The sequence below is a fragment of the Sinocyclocheilus anshuiensis genome, unplaced genomic scaffold (assembly GCF_001515605.1).
Source record: "Sinocyclocheilus anshuiensis isolate Anshui unplaced genomic scaffold, SAMN03320099.WGS_v1.1 scaffold1581, whole genome shotgun sequence".
Taxonomy (NCBI): Eukaryota; Metazoa; Chordata; class Actinopteri; order Cypriniformes; family Cyprinidae; genus Sinocyclocheilus; species Sinocyclocheilus anshuiensis.
Window position 1 is genome coordinate 92,942 of NW_015540988.1, and position 15,967 is coordinate 108,908.

Below are 15,967 nucleotides of genomic sequence, written 5' to 3' on the forward strand. Positions count from 1 at the left end.
AATACAGTACAGCAACCGCATGCGCGTCCATGTTTAATGCTTCTCATAGCTATGTGAAAATAAGTGTATAATTGCAACAGTTCGTTGTCGGAGCTGAGCTGAATGAGAGAGAGAGAGAGAGAGAGAGAGAGAGCAGAGCATGTGCAGAGCAGGGGGACGTGAGGAACAGGATTAACAACCGCTGCTTTAGAACATTGATTTTGAAACTTGTGAATCCATTAGAATCGTTAGAAGACAGAATCATGATTCATATACGAATAGAGTTTTTCGTGCACCCCTAGTTTTGACGGCATGGTAACAACTCTTCCTCTTCTCTAAAGTAGCACAACATGGCCTCGCCCCCTTTGTTGCATGTTCCTGGGGGCGGGGTTTATCAGGGTTTGTGATGTCACAAACCCGGGAAGTAACTCGTTGTAGTTCCTACGAGCCATTTTTGTAGGCATTAAAGTGCCATCATTTTAAAAGACGATATCTCCGTTTGCATTGAACTTTCAGCATCGCAACTTTGCAGATATTTGTTTATGCTCAAACAGCATTTTTTTAAAAACATTACACACTAAATAACGTTAAAAAAGTGAAATCGCAATCAACCACCCCTTTAAGCCCAGTCAGCAGCACTTGAGACATTTGTTTTTTTTGAAGAAAATGAGGGATCAGTCTATATTTGTTTTTAATTTGTTTCTTGAACTTTAAATAATGTAAATATGTTCTAGCAGACTCCAGAAATAAAATTATCAACTTGAATAAGCATATTATGGGCACTTTAATATGTGCATTATTTGAGCTGTAAAACTGTTTAAAATCAACATTTTTACAGTCATTTCAGTGTTTTAGGATTTACAACATTACATTGCCATGACAGCAAAGTGGTAAAACAGCACAGGTTAATGAGCAATTTTTTCACACACATGTTAACATAAGTTTTGTTTTGTTCCTCAACTACTGAAACAGAAAGTATTCTAATGTTTATAGATTGACCCCATTCATTTCCATTGCAAAAACCTCACTGTAACCCAGATTTTAGCTTTTTTTATTATTATTTATTTATTGATTTTTTTGAAAGAAAAGCAGTTGGAAATTCATTTTTATATCAACTGAGTTTAACTTGTACTGAACATGGAATATATATTATAAAAATATAAATATTTATATATTTAAAAAATATATATATATTATTTAAAAAGAAAAACACCCAGATTTTGCTGTGCATACCTGGACTGTTGTCTGCAGTCAGGTTGCTGCTGTTACTCAGAGAGTTGGACAGATCTGAGACCACCACGCTGATACCTGCCGTCGGGCTGAGGCTGCCGCCCCGTGATGAAGACTCGCTGCTCTCGGAGCCCAGTGACGTGCTTGAACGCGTGTCTGAAGACTTCCTCAACCTCCCACGCAGGAAAAAACTTCTCATCTTACTCCTGCGGGTCTCCCCGCCTTCATCATCCTCGTAGTCTTCCTCACCGCCCCCATCACTCGGCAGCCGCCCCCGCATGCGTGCCAGTGCTCCGTATTCACCAGGGACGATGGCGGAAGAGGAATCTTCTTCGCTAGAGCGCTTCTTAGCTCTCATGCGTTCTCTGAGCTTATCGAAAGCAGAACGAGGTTTGTCTTTCATGGAAAGGTCATACATGCTGGCCGTCAGGTTGTGCCGAGTGAACTGTACGGTCAACTGAAGCTCCCCTCGTTCTTTCTCCTTTTTGCCAGTTTTAGAATGCAGCCGGTACCACCTATGAACAATAATGAGTTAAGAAAACTGTGTTAAAGGGATGCACAAATGAATGTAAGCGGAACTACATCATCTAACTGTTTAAAGCAGGGGTCAGCAAACTTGGTCCTGGAGGGCTGGTGTCCTGCATAGTTTAGCTCCAACCCTAATCAAACACACCTGAACCTGCTAATCGAGGTCTTGCTAGGAATACTTTAAACTTCCAGGCAGGTGTGTTGAGGCAACTTGGAGCTAAACTCTGCAGGACACAGGCCCTCCAGGACAGTGTGGGGTGACCACTGCATTATAGTAAACAGTATTTTATACAAGAGAAATACAATAAAGGGGATCAGCACAATGCATCAAAGTATCAGCCATCAAGAAAAGCATATACATTTAAGCTGCTAAGCTAGATGTCATTTCATCTATGAATGCCGACCTTGCAGATCTTTTTTGCTGTATTTTTATTTAATTTGTACATAGTAAAACCTTTCCTTTTTCTATATTCAGAAATTAGCAATTCTTTATACAGTAATGTTAATGTTTTTAATAGGGATGCTCCGATCCACCTTTTTCGCCTCCGATACCGATTCCGATACCTAGGTTTCAGTATTGGCCGATACCGATACGATACCAGTGAAGTTTTTTTTACCTCATTTAAATAAATGTAGAATCTATATATCTCTGTGTGTGGAAATTATAATCATTCTTTCACAATCTACTAGAAACAGAATACTTCATTATAAAGAAAAATAAAATAAAAATAAATCTGAAAAAATATAGGCCTATGTATATTTATAATCTATGACAAAAATGTATCATAAACTAGGTTAGTGGATAATTCGGCAGCAAAAGTTATTCTAGAAAAATCAGTGCACAATCATTTTAGAAATCCAAACATTTAGTGAAAAAACAATATTTTGTGGGAACAAATAAAAGTGTTGCACTAAATATGGTAAAATGTTACACATTGCTATTTGTATTATTATAAAATCCATTCATTAAAAACATTCATGAATGTATTTATATATAAGTAGTGTGCAGAACACTGGTTTGAGATCCTGAAGCAACCTGGCGTCACAGCCTGCACACCGGATGCGCACATTGTACGCGCTTCTTGTTAAAAACTGCAAAGCACAAAGGGAAGAGAAATTTATGCGTAGTGTATTATATCTGTGCAACAGTTATTGAGCCTTTCTTTTAACAGTTTTAAATTTCAGTTACTGTGCATGTTAAAAACAATTTATAGTCTTTTCTACACCCGTGTTTTGTTCTCACAGACACCCGGTAGCAAGTAACAAAACAACATTAAATTCCGGCAAGAAGATAAAGTCCTTTTTGCAAAAATCATAGACATGTATTTACAAATCAAGTATAATGGGAACACAGAATGATCTTGGAGACTGACTGCTGTAACCGAACGCGACCAGGGTTTAAAGGCTGAATGAATGACCGACAGCCACAGAGGAGAAAAGAGTTTGTGTGAACTTTAATGTAAGGACTTAAATATGCATATGTAGCTCACATTAAGCTATCATATGGCTTCAGAAGTAACACAGAATAATTCGCACAATCGGGAAAAAAAAAATCTCGGATTTAGATCGGCCCTCTCTGACCGATACCCGATCCGAGAAAAATGGCACTATCGGAGCCGATACCCGATATGAATATCGGATCGGCGCATCCCTAGTTTTTAATATATTTCCACTTGAAACCAAAGCTAAACTTAGGAAGACACATATCTAGATTAAAGTACAAATCCTGGAAAGAATCCGCAAAAAACATCACAAGGTCTGGTTCAAAGGAGAGCCTCAGGGTATCTACACCAAAATTATATTAACATTGGCTCTATTTTATGATTAATTTTTTAGCAATGCACAAGAAATGCAGATTTATGATATTGGATATTTAATTTTGAATGCTTATTTCCTCTATTTTTAACATTTAGATTACCTTTGCCATCATCTAATGGTCACAAAATTAATCTTTAAAAACACAAATAATCTAAGCCAAGATAATCTAATATAAAATGAAATCTTCAAAATCTCAAAATGCTCAAACCTAACAAGCAACACTGGACTGGACTACATGGAAAAAATAGCATAGGCCTACACACTCAAAATATATCATCTTCATATATCTTCAAAATATATATTCATGTTTGAAACAAGGGAAAATTATCCATTTAAAATGAATGATTTAGATTTCTTAAGGTGTTTTATTTTAGACAAAATGCACAGAATTTTAATACCGGCCATTTTTCAGTTATTACAAAAATATATGTGCATTTTTTTTTTATATTACACCAAAAATGTCTCTGTCCTTTGGATTGGTGGAATTGTGAGTGAACCTTTATATTTCTATCAGTCAGTGAAGGCTGAAGGATAGATTTATTGATCTGACACTATTGGGTTTGCCAGGTGCCCTCTCCTCTACATTCACACTCACACATACAGTTCTCATTTTCAAACACAAATACACAAACTTTATGTTTGAACTTAGATGACAATGCAAATGGGCTTCCTGCTAAATTAAATGGAGGATTTCCTGATACTCAATTTTTTTCTGCTTCATGTAAACACACAAACTCACACATGCTGACAAAGGCAGAGCTGGGACAAGAAGGTCAGCTTTCTTCCATCAGCATTATTGCTTTTCTAGACACTTCACACGACAGCAAGGCACACACATACACACACTAATAATGCAATTTTCTTATCGTTAGAAACTTGGCTGTTTAAACAGCTCTTTGACAACACATTAAAAGAAAACAATTAACCAATTAACAGATGAACAGATAGGCAGATCCACCCACACATGAATGTCTATTAATTATTCACATTTACTAATAAACACATTTGGCATTATTCCAGTGCACTGTTTTGTTGCTATGGTAGCATCACATTGATGCGACACTGGGATATGTTGTTTCACATTGCAATTAGTAAAGGTGATACATTAATTTTTAACATTAAAATAGTTCCTCCTGTTCAAGTTTAATATGCAGACAAAACTATAGGTTTGGTGAACAGGTATTACTTCAGTTTTACTTGGACTATGGGTTGAAATGGGGGTAAGTTTATGTTCCAAATCAGATTAAAAAGCAATCAGTGCTTCTGGGAAACACACATATTCACACATACACAAACAGAAAAATATATCAGCATTGTGATCTTCATGGCAAAGTATCAAAGATCATCACCAGCATCATCACAATCTCTCGCAGCAAATCAAACATTCTCCTTCCAGGTTGTACATCTACAGCCCTAAACACAGCGCAAAGTCACTTCATCCAAAAATGAACACCCTTGTCAATTATAGATGTGCAAGCATAATTAAGTACCTTCACTTCTCAGCTTTTGAATGCCTAATCACTGTTGATGTCATTTCACTTTACAGTCTTTAAAAGCCATATATTTCTCTGTAATTTTCTTAAATTCATTCATAGTTCAATTGACCAATTTATTCGCAAGTGATGAATACTATTATGCCCACACTCAAAATATGCCAACTGGACACTCTCAAGGTGCAAGAAGGCCTAAATGATCGGCATGATCAAAACTTTGAAGAACAAACTGTTGTAGACAATTTACTACATACCTTCTATCATCTAATAGTTTATACTTTTAGCATGTAAAAGGCTTTTTAATGTAATTTTGAAAACGTTCACCTTCAGGTTGTGGTACATGTGTCTTTTTGCTGTTAAATCTTTAATTGTCTTAAAGTAAACATGGAAAACTTTTATATTTCAAGATAAGCGCTTACTGGACTGAAGCAATTAGATTTTCCATTTCCATATAATTTTTTTTAATCATGTTAAAATGTGGGTATCAAATATTGCATTATGTTTTGTCTCCCACAATAAAACTTGATAAAAATAAGCATTTAAATATTATTGTATTAAGAAATACATTTGGGAGATACATATTGACAACTAATATTTTTATGCATTTGTAAGTAGTCTGTTATGTTGTATTAAAGACCTCCTTGAGTTACATTAAATTTATCAGAATTTCATCTTACTTTTTGGATGTAAATATCAGCAACTGCACAGCATTGCTTATTTTTGCCCAGTTTCAGCTGCTAAATAAAACTCAGGTGTTTTTCCTCCTTAAGCCCCATATTCTCATTAAATCATAGTATATAGTCTGATAAAAGTCTGATGTATCAAATATGATACTAAAAAAATATGTATGTATTATGTACAATGGTGTGCTCAAGCAATGCCTAGTCCACTAAGAAACAGAAAAGCAACATGAACCTAGTAAACTAAAAATTAGTAACTGAATATTTTGCCTAAATTTACTCAGAGTTGTGTGTGGGTGAAAAACGTAATGTGCAAAATGCAACTTTCTGTGTCTTTGAAGAGCTTAAGATTCAAAAGCAATTAGTCAGCAGCAAGTCAAATGAGTCATTTTCACTTTCACTGTTTGTTTTCTTTGTAGCATCTTTTATAATCACCACACCAAACCAATGAGCCCAAAACACCCACTAGTTCCAGTATCAATCTAAATAACCCAGATTCAGCACTACAATCATTTCACTTCTATGTGAGGTGAGCAGCAGACTCCTGCCCAGTGTGGTTAGATGTGGGCTGTATTGCTCAGCATCCAGAACAGGCACTTACACAGTGTGGTCCTTTCGAAAAATTCTGTAAATAGATGGAAACACACATTTCGTGCCAGTATAGAAAAATCTGACAGTTTCCCATGATCTGACTAAATGCTATAATCATGAAGTGCAGAGTCAAGAGTGATCTAATCGTTATGTCTTACAATGGTAATTTGCCAACCCACACACTAACTACATGATTCATCTGTCTACCTGATTCACCCCACCTACACAAACAAGGGGATATACCAACACGCAATCTGGAAATCACCAGGTACCAAGAAGTGAGCAACACATTCAGCAAATATCAAACCCTCAGAGCACTTAGTATATGAGGGACTACCTGAGACTGATGGGACCCAGAGAAACTATCAGTTTTGGGCCAGGCTAAAGTGCTTTTCCATGTATAACTTTGGGTTTGTGTCAAATGGGGATTGTAATTAATAAAAAGAATGAAATAATCATCTTCAAATCTTTATTTTATTTTTTTTCTTGTATTTACACACAAACTTCAGAATCTGTGCATCAGGGACCAGCTTTACAAGTTACAGCTCAGCCTATAGTTTTGATATAAAGGGGCAACTTGCAAGGTTACAACTCACGCACTACTAAATATTTTTGTGTTGCACCATTAAACTTAGTTGAAACATAGCTCTTTATATAAACTAAATATTTACAGAAGTCTCTGACCAGAAGTAATGGTTGGAATAAAACAGCTGCATCAATAAGCTCATTTACCTGACTTCAGTCTTTAGACATATATCATAATGTGAACATTTACTCTTGTTTACATTTTACTTTGTTAGCAGTAATTCAACATGAGCCCAACCTACACAACTCGCCTCTATGTGCATGTCAGTAAAATCAATGCCATTTTTGTTTTTTTGCATGTGCGTGTGTGTCAGTATTTACTTATTTATCCTTATTCATCTCAAGTTACTGTTATTTTCATATAAAAATTACATATGTTATTCATGATTATGTAGTATCGTATTTTAAGAATAACTAATGGTATAAGTTAAAATAAAGGATAAACTGAAATTCACAGCCCTTCAACTTCTGCTTACACATTTGAAGGAAGCTATTGGATCATTTAGGGTAAACGTCATATTATGCAAATAAGCATTATTTTACAGAGAGCATATGGCCTACTAGCTATATGTTCTGCCTTAAAGGCATAGTTCACCCAAAAATAAAAATTTGCTGATTTGGAACACATTTGGAGAAATGTAGCATTACATCACTTTCTCACCAATGGATCCTCTGCAGTGAATGGGAGCCGTCAGAATGAAGGACCAAACAGCTGATAAAAACATCATAATAATCACAAGTAATCCACAAGAGTCCAGTCCATCAATTAGCAGCTTGTGAAGCAAAAAGCTGTGTGTTTGTAATTAACAAATTATAAATTTCTCCAAATCTGTTCCGACGATGAAACAAATTCATCTATAATATCTTCAAAATGTCCAGCTCATTTGTATTTTTGGGTGAACTATTCCTTTAAGAACAGATGGTGCAATGGATTACTGGTGTACACAAAGAGGAAATATAAAAGGAGGGTGAGCAGTTTAATTTATTTATAGCGATTTATCGTCAAATTTGATAGTACCAGTTGAGTTGAGTTACAGAGTCTCATTTAGGCTACCATTTACTGCCTGTGTGTAGTGCATACCTCTAATTGGCTGGATTAGGCCTTTCACTGTAGTGTACGGTTGCAAAATAATTGTAATTGTGTCACATTACCAACTCTTGACCCTGTCAGTCTCACTTGTCTCATAAAAAAGGAACTTCTTCACATAAGTTAAACACATCAATTCCGGTTCCATCTCTACAGAAGTGATACCAGAAGAGCTAGAGAGCAGCACTGAAGAGCCTCTATATAACACAAATAAATGATTTCTTATTTGCTTGCCTGTTACAGGAAGTGGGGCGTATACAGAGAATAAACCTCTCACAGCTGTAGTGTTAGAGTCTAGATATAGAACCTCTCACACCCACAACTCAGGAAAATGTATTTCCTCAGAGTTAGACACATAAATATATGCACAAACACTCTACTAAAATACTAAAATACATCTTGAAACACTTTCCTTTGCATGCTACAATGAAACCGATAAAAATATGTTTTCTTTTGCCTCAGGATGAACGAGAAATGAAGAAGTCGTACTCCACTGGTCTGAGCAAACGCCCATCTTGAGCTATTCTGAGCTTCTGATATTTGTTATCTAGCACCACAGCTGCTTCTGGTGTCACTCAAAAACTATTGGCTACTTCTGGAGAACAATATCTTAAAGGGGTCATATGATGCGATTTCAAGTTTTCCTTTCTCTTTGGAGTGTTACAAGCTGATTGTGCATAGATAAGATCCCTGAAGTTGCAAAGACTAAAGTCTCAAAACCAAAGAGATATACTTTATCAAAGTTAAGACTCTGCCACGCCCCCCTAAAATGGCTCGTTCTAACACGCCCCCACATATATGATCTTTAAAAAGCATCATATGACCCCTTTAATATGAACGGCCAACAGGTATGACAGCAAACCTGTATAGGTAGATGATAAATAACATGGACATTAAATTTTTATTCAAAACCAAAATGTTGTATATGTCTATAGGTTCTCTGGTCACCATTTATTTAGGCCATTTTTAAAGCCCTTTTTTCCTTTAATAATTTATTTAAATGGGCCTGCAATTTAAGAAATGACTTTTTTAGGTATAAAAATGCTTTTTCAAATGGATTGTGATGCTACATAGAGTCGCACATCACAATGCAGTGACTGCTGTCAAATCATGCCAACTGCCCAACTATTGTTGGTGGAGTGGTAACGCAATTAAACAGTGCGATGCTTTTATTTTATTATTAAACTTTTATCTTAACCATCTTTGAGTTACTAAGATTCTAGTATAACCTAAAGAAGAGGTTCTTTGAACTCCCTATTTGTATATGCTTTATTTTGTAATGGATCTTAATTGGTGGACCTATGAAGTCAACCTCATCTCACAAGAAAACATTTTGTATGCAAAAACATGCAATTTTTTGAAAACAAGATAGCATGAAGATCCCCCCCTAAACATAACCGTCACTGTGGCAGACTGTACAAAAAACATATGAATGAGATGGTATGAATGCATACAAATTAGCCAAAATGTTAATGTGAAATATGTGTGAACTGCTAAGAGACTGTGTTGGTGAAGCACAAAGAAAATTACATTTAAAGAGAAAGCAACATGATCCAAGCCTTAATTTTCCTGCTTGTACCTTAGTCTTACATAATTATAAAGGTGACAGAGAAAAGCTAAACTGTTCATACGCATAAACAATAACATATTCCACACTTTGTCTGCAGCTTCCGCTACCTAAATCACAGATGTGAAAAATGTAGACCATCATCACAGATAAAGGAGGACCCCAGCACTACACATTTTGGATGTCTCCCAGATGGGACACACCCTTGGAGCCTCTACTAATGAGCTCAGGAGTGTTTGATGAGAAAGATGTGTACCACTGAGAGGTCTAAGGAACAGATACGGAAACACTCAAGAAAAATTCCCCTACCGTCCAGGCCCATTTAAGAGGGCTTGACTGCAGAGGAACAGATTCCAGCACTGAGTAAAACACATCCGACTGTGCTAATGACACAATATTCTCATTCCTGTATCCAGAGTAAAAGAAGCACACCTTCTTCTTCAGGCTGACACTAATAATAATAATAACAACAACAAAACAGCAAACACAAACTCACTCATTTTTCATGTATTTCCGTTTCTGAAATGCTTCATCTAGAGGTATGACAGCCTGGCCCAGAAACACATCCAGTCCTATGAGAGCTCGGTGCATCACGGTGAGGGTCAGGTCGCCAGCACCGGGTGGGTACGCGTCTCGCCCTCCCTCCTCCATGACCCCCGGCTGCAGCTCGAAAGAGCACTCCTCGCCCCATTCCGGGTCCGTGGTCTTCTCTATCACGCAGGTGGAGTATTTCTCTTTGCCCAGCTGGATGATGGTGTAAACGTCGCTGGTGCCGTGTTTACCCTTCGCGCGCAGCCCTCGGGCCCGTAGCACAGTTACCTGCACGTGCGTCGGCACCCATCGCTGCTCCTCGTCACTCTTCACCAAGGACATGGTCACCGGTGCACCGACAGTGGGGCAGCTGTTAACGGCTGTTCTCCCGGTCCAGCGTCGCCTAGTAACCGCCAGCCTATCGTCGTAGTCCACGGCAAAACATTTCGGCACGCGCGAGACGTCTGTGTTCGCGCGCCGGCGTGGGTCGTTTCTCTCTGCGGCGGTACAGCCGCCTTGCAGACCGGTCCACCGACGTCACTGCTTTCTCCTCTCCGCAGGACAAGGAAGTGACTCGAAGCGGTACCCGGACTACAGCATACTGCATTCGTGTTGCTCTAAAATACGCGCTCTTTCGTGTGCATTTGAGAAAAACAGCTCCACTAGGCAGCCTCCGATTAAATAAACAGTCGCTCGTTGTTGGACCGCTTATGATAAATGCTAAACTTGCACCGTGGTCGAGCTACCGCGCGTGACAATCCGAATACTGCCTTATGATGACATAATATTGCAGATACGGTGATGCGCGGACTTTAAACGGGGAAGCTGCTGGTACATGGCAGGGTTTAACCCTCGTGTTGTCCTCAGACACTTCACAAACTTGTCAATTTTGGCCCACATTGAAAACCATTAAAAATTCATGAATTTTTAATAGTTTTCAATGTGGGCCAAAATTAATGAATGAGGTGCATTAGGGTGCAAATTGGTCAAACGCCTTTACTCGTCTTTAAGGAAAAAGTGTTTGTCATGTTGAAAACGGTGTTATGTTTGATGTTAAATTATGTTAAGAAGGTAAAGCATTGAATGTTAATGGAAAGAAATGTTAAAGGCTCAGCTTGGTCTCTTCCTGGTTAATAACAATAATTTCATTATATGTATTTAATCCCAATGTATGTAGAATTTTGCTGTGAATTCATGAATGGTGTGCATAATTTATAAATAAATCTATAATATAAATCCACTTTGTACATTTCTCACAACAAATCCACATTATTTTGCACATTTATCACAACAAATCCAAGGGCTTTTTGCCCCAGGCCCTTTTAGCCTATCATGTAGTCATCAGAATTTCCGATCGCTGGACTATCATCTTTACTCTCCTTCTCATCTTGTCAAATTTCATACTTTTTTCTATCCCTCAGATATATCTAGCTGAAAAGATGGAAAATAATCCACTACCCATGGCATGGTAAATAGGAGGCTACTGCTTGAGCCAAAATGAGAGCACTAATGCTTAGCTAGCTATAACTATAGGTAGTTGACACTTGGAAACTTTTCTTTTTTTTATAGGTTTGGCACAACTGAGATTTTAGATTAAACTTTACATATAGGTATACGGGCAATACTTTTTTTTGGATGTTTCATTTAATCAATTCTGATTCAAAAACTTTAAGGTAGTTTTAGATGGAGTGTATTGTATCATACCACAGACTGTCACTCTGCAGGACATTGCATTCAGCAGTTTTGAAACATTGTTTCTAACACTACTCTCTTTCTTCCTAGCTTACAAGCTTGAAAATGTCTTACTTCCTGTTGGGGTCCTGATTTGCAGCATCAAGGATACCCAAGAAATTGCCCATTTAAAAATGTATTTTGTGAGGCTTTCGACATGACTCAATAATTTGTAACTTTAATAACTTTTTACATTTAATGCGTAATGAGATATAATGGTAAAATGTACATTTATAGCCATTTTTGAAATTAGACCCCAAATAGATAATGGCAATATATGTTATTGATAATACTTCTATCCACATTGTTAATTTTCTTATGCTGCCATATTTTACAGTTCAAAATAAGGACACAAAAGAAAAACAAATAGAAAAACAGAAAAAGTACTGGTAAATGTCTGCCAGGAAATTTGCACAATTCTGCATTGTGTTGTGTGTTTTAACCCTGAAACACAACATGATGCAATGCATAATTCAAAATTTGGGTAAAAGACCTGTGAAAAATCAATACAGAAAATGCCTTCATATCAACATACCCTATTTTTAGAGACTTTTCTTAGAATGCAAGACAATTTCCACATTTTACTTGAAATTATTAAAGAATAACATGAAAAACAATAAAGCATCTGCTTACACCAAGTATAAAAAAGTAGATGCTATTTACAGTGTAAATAGTGGTAGGTCCTGTTTGCACTAAAAAAAAAGCACCAAACAGAATGATGTTTACAGTAAGTACAATGATAGATGATATTCACACAACGTGTAAACAGAAGTAGCATGCTATTTGTACTAAGGTTACATTGAGCACTAGTAGGCGGAGTTTGTGAAATGTGCTCTATGTGCACTTAATGGACATTAAAGCAAAAGGTTTATTCAAAAGCAAAAAGAGTTATTCAATGGCCAGTCATGAACTGAAAACCTGAAGTAGTCAGGGCCTCTGACACAATAAGTCTGTAAAGAGTTTGAAGCAATGCACTAAAATAGCACCTGCCTCTGATGTGTGGAGAGAGGTCTGCCATATCAACCACAGCTTTGACAACTCTATCTCATGTCTTTTATTTTCTGTAGCTCAAATAGTAGAGCATTACACTATGGCAAGGTCATGGGTTTGGTTCCCAAAAGCAAGAACTGTTCAAATGTAAAAATGTGCACATTGAATGCAAAGTCGCTTTGGATAAAAGGCTGCCAAATGCATAAGGGCCAAAGACAAGACGTACCAGTTTGGTGTATCAAATTAAACGTACAGAATTTATTTTATATACATAGAAATGCAAGCAAAGTGTCTACTTTAATGTTTCAAATAACTTTTGTGAAAATGTCAACATACGGGTGAAATAATTAATTACTCATCTCATGTCGTTCCAAACCTGTAAGACCTCTATTCATCTTCGGAGCACAAATTAAGATATTTTTGATGAAATCTGAGCGCTCTCTGACCCTCCCATAGACAGCAACGCAACTGTAATGTTCCCAGGTCCAGAAATGTAGGACATCGGTAAAACAGTCCATGTGACATCAGTGGCTCAACTTCAATTTTGCGAAGCTACGAGAATACTTTTTGTGCAAACAAAACAAAAATAACAATTTATTCAACAATTCTTCTCCTCGAGTTACCATCTTCTGTCATTTTGGAAAATACCACGACGACGCATGTGCGCTTTCCCCTGAACATAATCAACGTAATCGAGTATTCTTGTAGCTTCGCAAAATTTAAGTTGAACCCTTGATGTTACATGGACTATTTTATCGATGTCATTACCACGTTTCTGGGCCTGGGAACATTAAAAAGGGGTCATATGATGCGATTTCAATTTTTCCTTTCTCTTTGAAGTGTTACAAGTTTCAAAAAGGCGGGGCATAGAGGAGAAACAATAATGTACAGTATGTGGAAAATAATGTGTTTTTTTAACTTTAAACCGCATAAACATTTAATTACACCAAATACACAAAATAATGTTCTTTTTAGCAGCATCATATGACCCCTTTAATCTGCGTTGCTGTTTATGCAGGGTCAGAGAGATCTCCGATTTCATCAAAAAAATCGTAATTTGTGTTCCGAAGATGAACGAAGGTCTCTTATGTTTGGAACGACATGAGGGTAATTAATGACAGAATTTTCATTTTTGGGTGAACTATCCCTTTAATGTATTGTTACACTGAATGGCATTTTAATCTTCTGTAAATCATGGTGAAAATATATGACAGTCATTATTTTTTGCTCAGAAAAACAATCATTTTAAACAGGACACATTCTAATCTAATGTATGGGGGGAAAACTAAATTTAAAACTTTAATTTGTTTTATGCTTTGGTGCTATGGATCTTTGATCCATAAATGTTGATGTAAATGGTTCAAGACAGTATAAATGACAAAAAAAGTCAATAAGATAAGAAAACAATTGATAACAACATTATAATTTTCAGAGTAATCTCACAATCTCTGCTTTTCTTCACATTAATGACAATCAAAAAAAGAGAATAAGCTGCCTCCCTAATGACTATGTCTTACTTTAAACCTAATTAACTTCTAACTATGCTATTCTTAGAGGTAAGATGGCAATCACATCTTATGAGCTTCTGGAGCCAATTCTCTGTCCACAAGAATCCCTCACATGTATTGTCCTCAGTTTGATCAAACATTCTCACTAAACACTTGTGCGCGCTTGCTAAATGATAGTGGAGACAGAGGTGCAGCTGACATTCATAAGCACACTATCTGGGCCAAGAGAAACACACCGTACACACACTTACACTTGGACACTCACACATACTAATCTGGAAAGGGTTCAATTCCAGCACCAAAGTGCAAATAGACCACTTACAGTCTAAACTGGGTAATTAGATCCTTAATCAGGGATCAGAACCACAGAGAGGCTTCTACGTAATGAAATTCCTCATTCAACTAAACTCATACACAACCAGAGGCGGACAAAGTACACAACTGCATTACTTGAGTGAAAGTACAGATACTACTGGTCAAATACTACTCCACTACAAGTGAAAGTTGTAAAGACAGGCTTTTACTTAAGTAAAAGTACGAAAGTACATGCTTTTAAAAGTACTTAAGTATCAAAAGTAAAAAGTAAATGCATTGTTTTTACTTCGTTACTGTCCACCTCTGTACACAACCTGACCCAATCTACTTTTAAGCATGTTGCTGCCTTGCTTGAACAGCTGTGACTAACACACTTCCTGTCACTCAATCAGACGTTTAAATAAACACTAGATTATTTCCATGATCTATATGAGCATTTCTAACAAACAAAATATAACATTTTATATAGTAACGTTTAATATAGTTTGGCAAATACAAATGTTCAGCATCATTATTTTTCATACTCACATTATCCTTCAGAAAACATTCTAATATTCTGATCTACTGCTCAAGAAACAATTTTTATTATTATCAATGCTGAAAAAAGTTGCGCTACTTAATATTTTTGTGGAAACTGTGATATATTTTTTCAGGATGCTTTGATGAATAGAAAGTTCAAAAGATTATCATTGGTGAAAACCATTGTGCTGCTTAATATTTTGTGGAAACCTGACTTAAACAGTGAAGCCTCCCTCAGAAGTAGGCCTGAAAAAACTTAGCTGAAGGAAAAGTAAGCTATGTGTCCCATTGTTTTGCTGACTCTGCTATTTATGTATGGACTGGTGGTCTCATGGGAACAAACCGAATTTTGATATCCCCAAGCCAGTGGATTGATAATATGCGGTGTTTCCGCTCGGTCAGACGGATCTTACTTACCCTGTCAAAACAGCTCGTGAGACTGCAGACGCGTCTCGCGGCCTTGTCCTGCACCAGACTGGCGTCGTGCTCGGTGCTCAATAAGAGCACAATTGTTTGACGCAGCTGGCCGCACGCTGCACTTTTCTGTGTTCTAGGGCTTTACCCGAGGTGTCGACTTACAAACTAGAGGCATCATGATTTTCTTTGAGCGGTTTAACTCGATTTAGAATTTAATTATCCGCTAAACTGTGCGCGGAAGCGTTTTGTGGGAACAAGCGGCACTTCACAATCTTTCATGTCAATCATCCGATAAAGAGGGAACACAAATGATCTCAAGGCAAGCGATCACGTTACCCAGATCTTAAACTTAAATATATCTACTATTAAAAAAAAATATATATATATATATATATATA

General features: G+C 37.0%; 1 protein-coding gene across 2 annotated transcripts in view; it reads right to left on the bottom strand.

Annotated features, from left to right (window-relative positions):
- Positions 1–15,873, bottom strand: part of LOC107690145 (uncharacterized) — a 29,384-nt gene extending 13,511 nt beyond the window's left edge. Inside the window, exons 1-2 of one of the 2 annotated variants that reach the window (XM_016488379.1) lie at positions 15,570–15,873; positions 1,213–1,724 (exon numbers count right to left, since the gene is read on the bottom strand). In XM_016488379.1, the coding sequence (XP_016343865.1) occupies positions 1,213–1,627 (415 nt within the window). In that variant the 5' untranslated portion in view covers positions 1,628–1,724; positions 15,570–15,873. Of the gene's footprint in view, positions 1–1,212; positions 1,725–10,054; positions 10,747–15,569 lie in introns of those variants that run through there. The other variant, XM_016488378.1, reaches the window with a different exon arrangement.
- Positions 15,874–15,967: the final 94 nt, after the last annotated feature.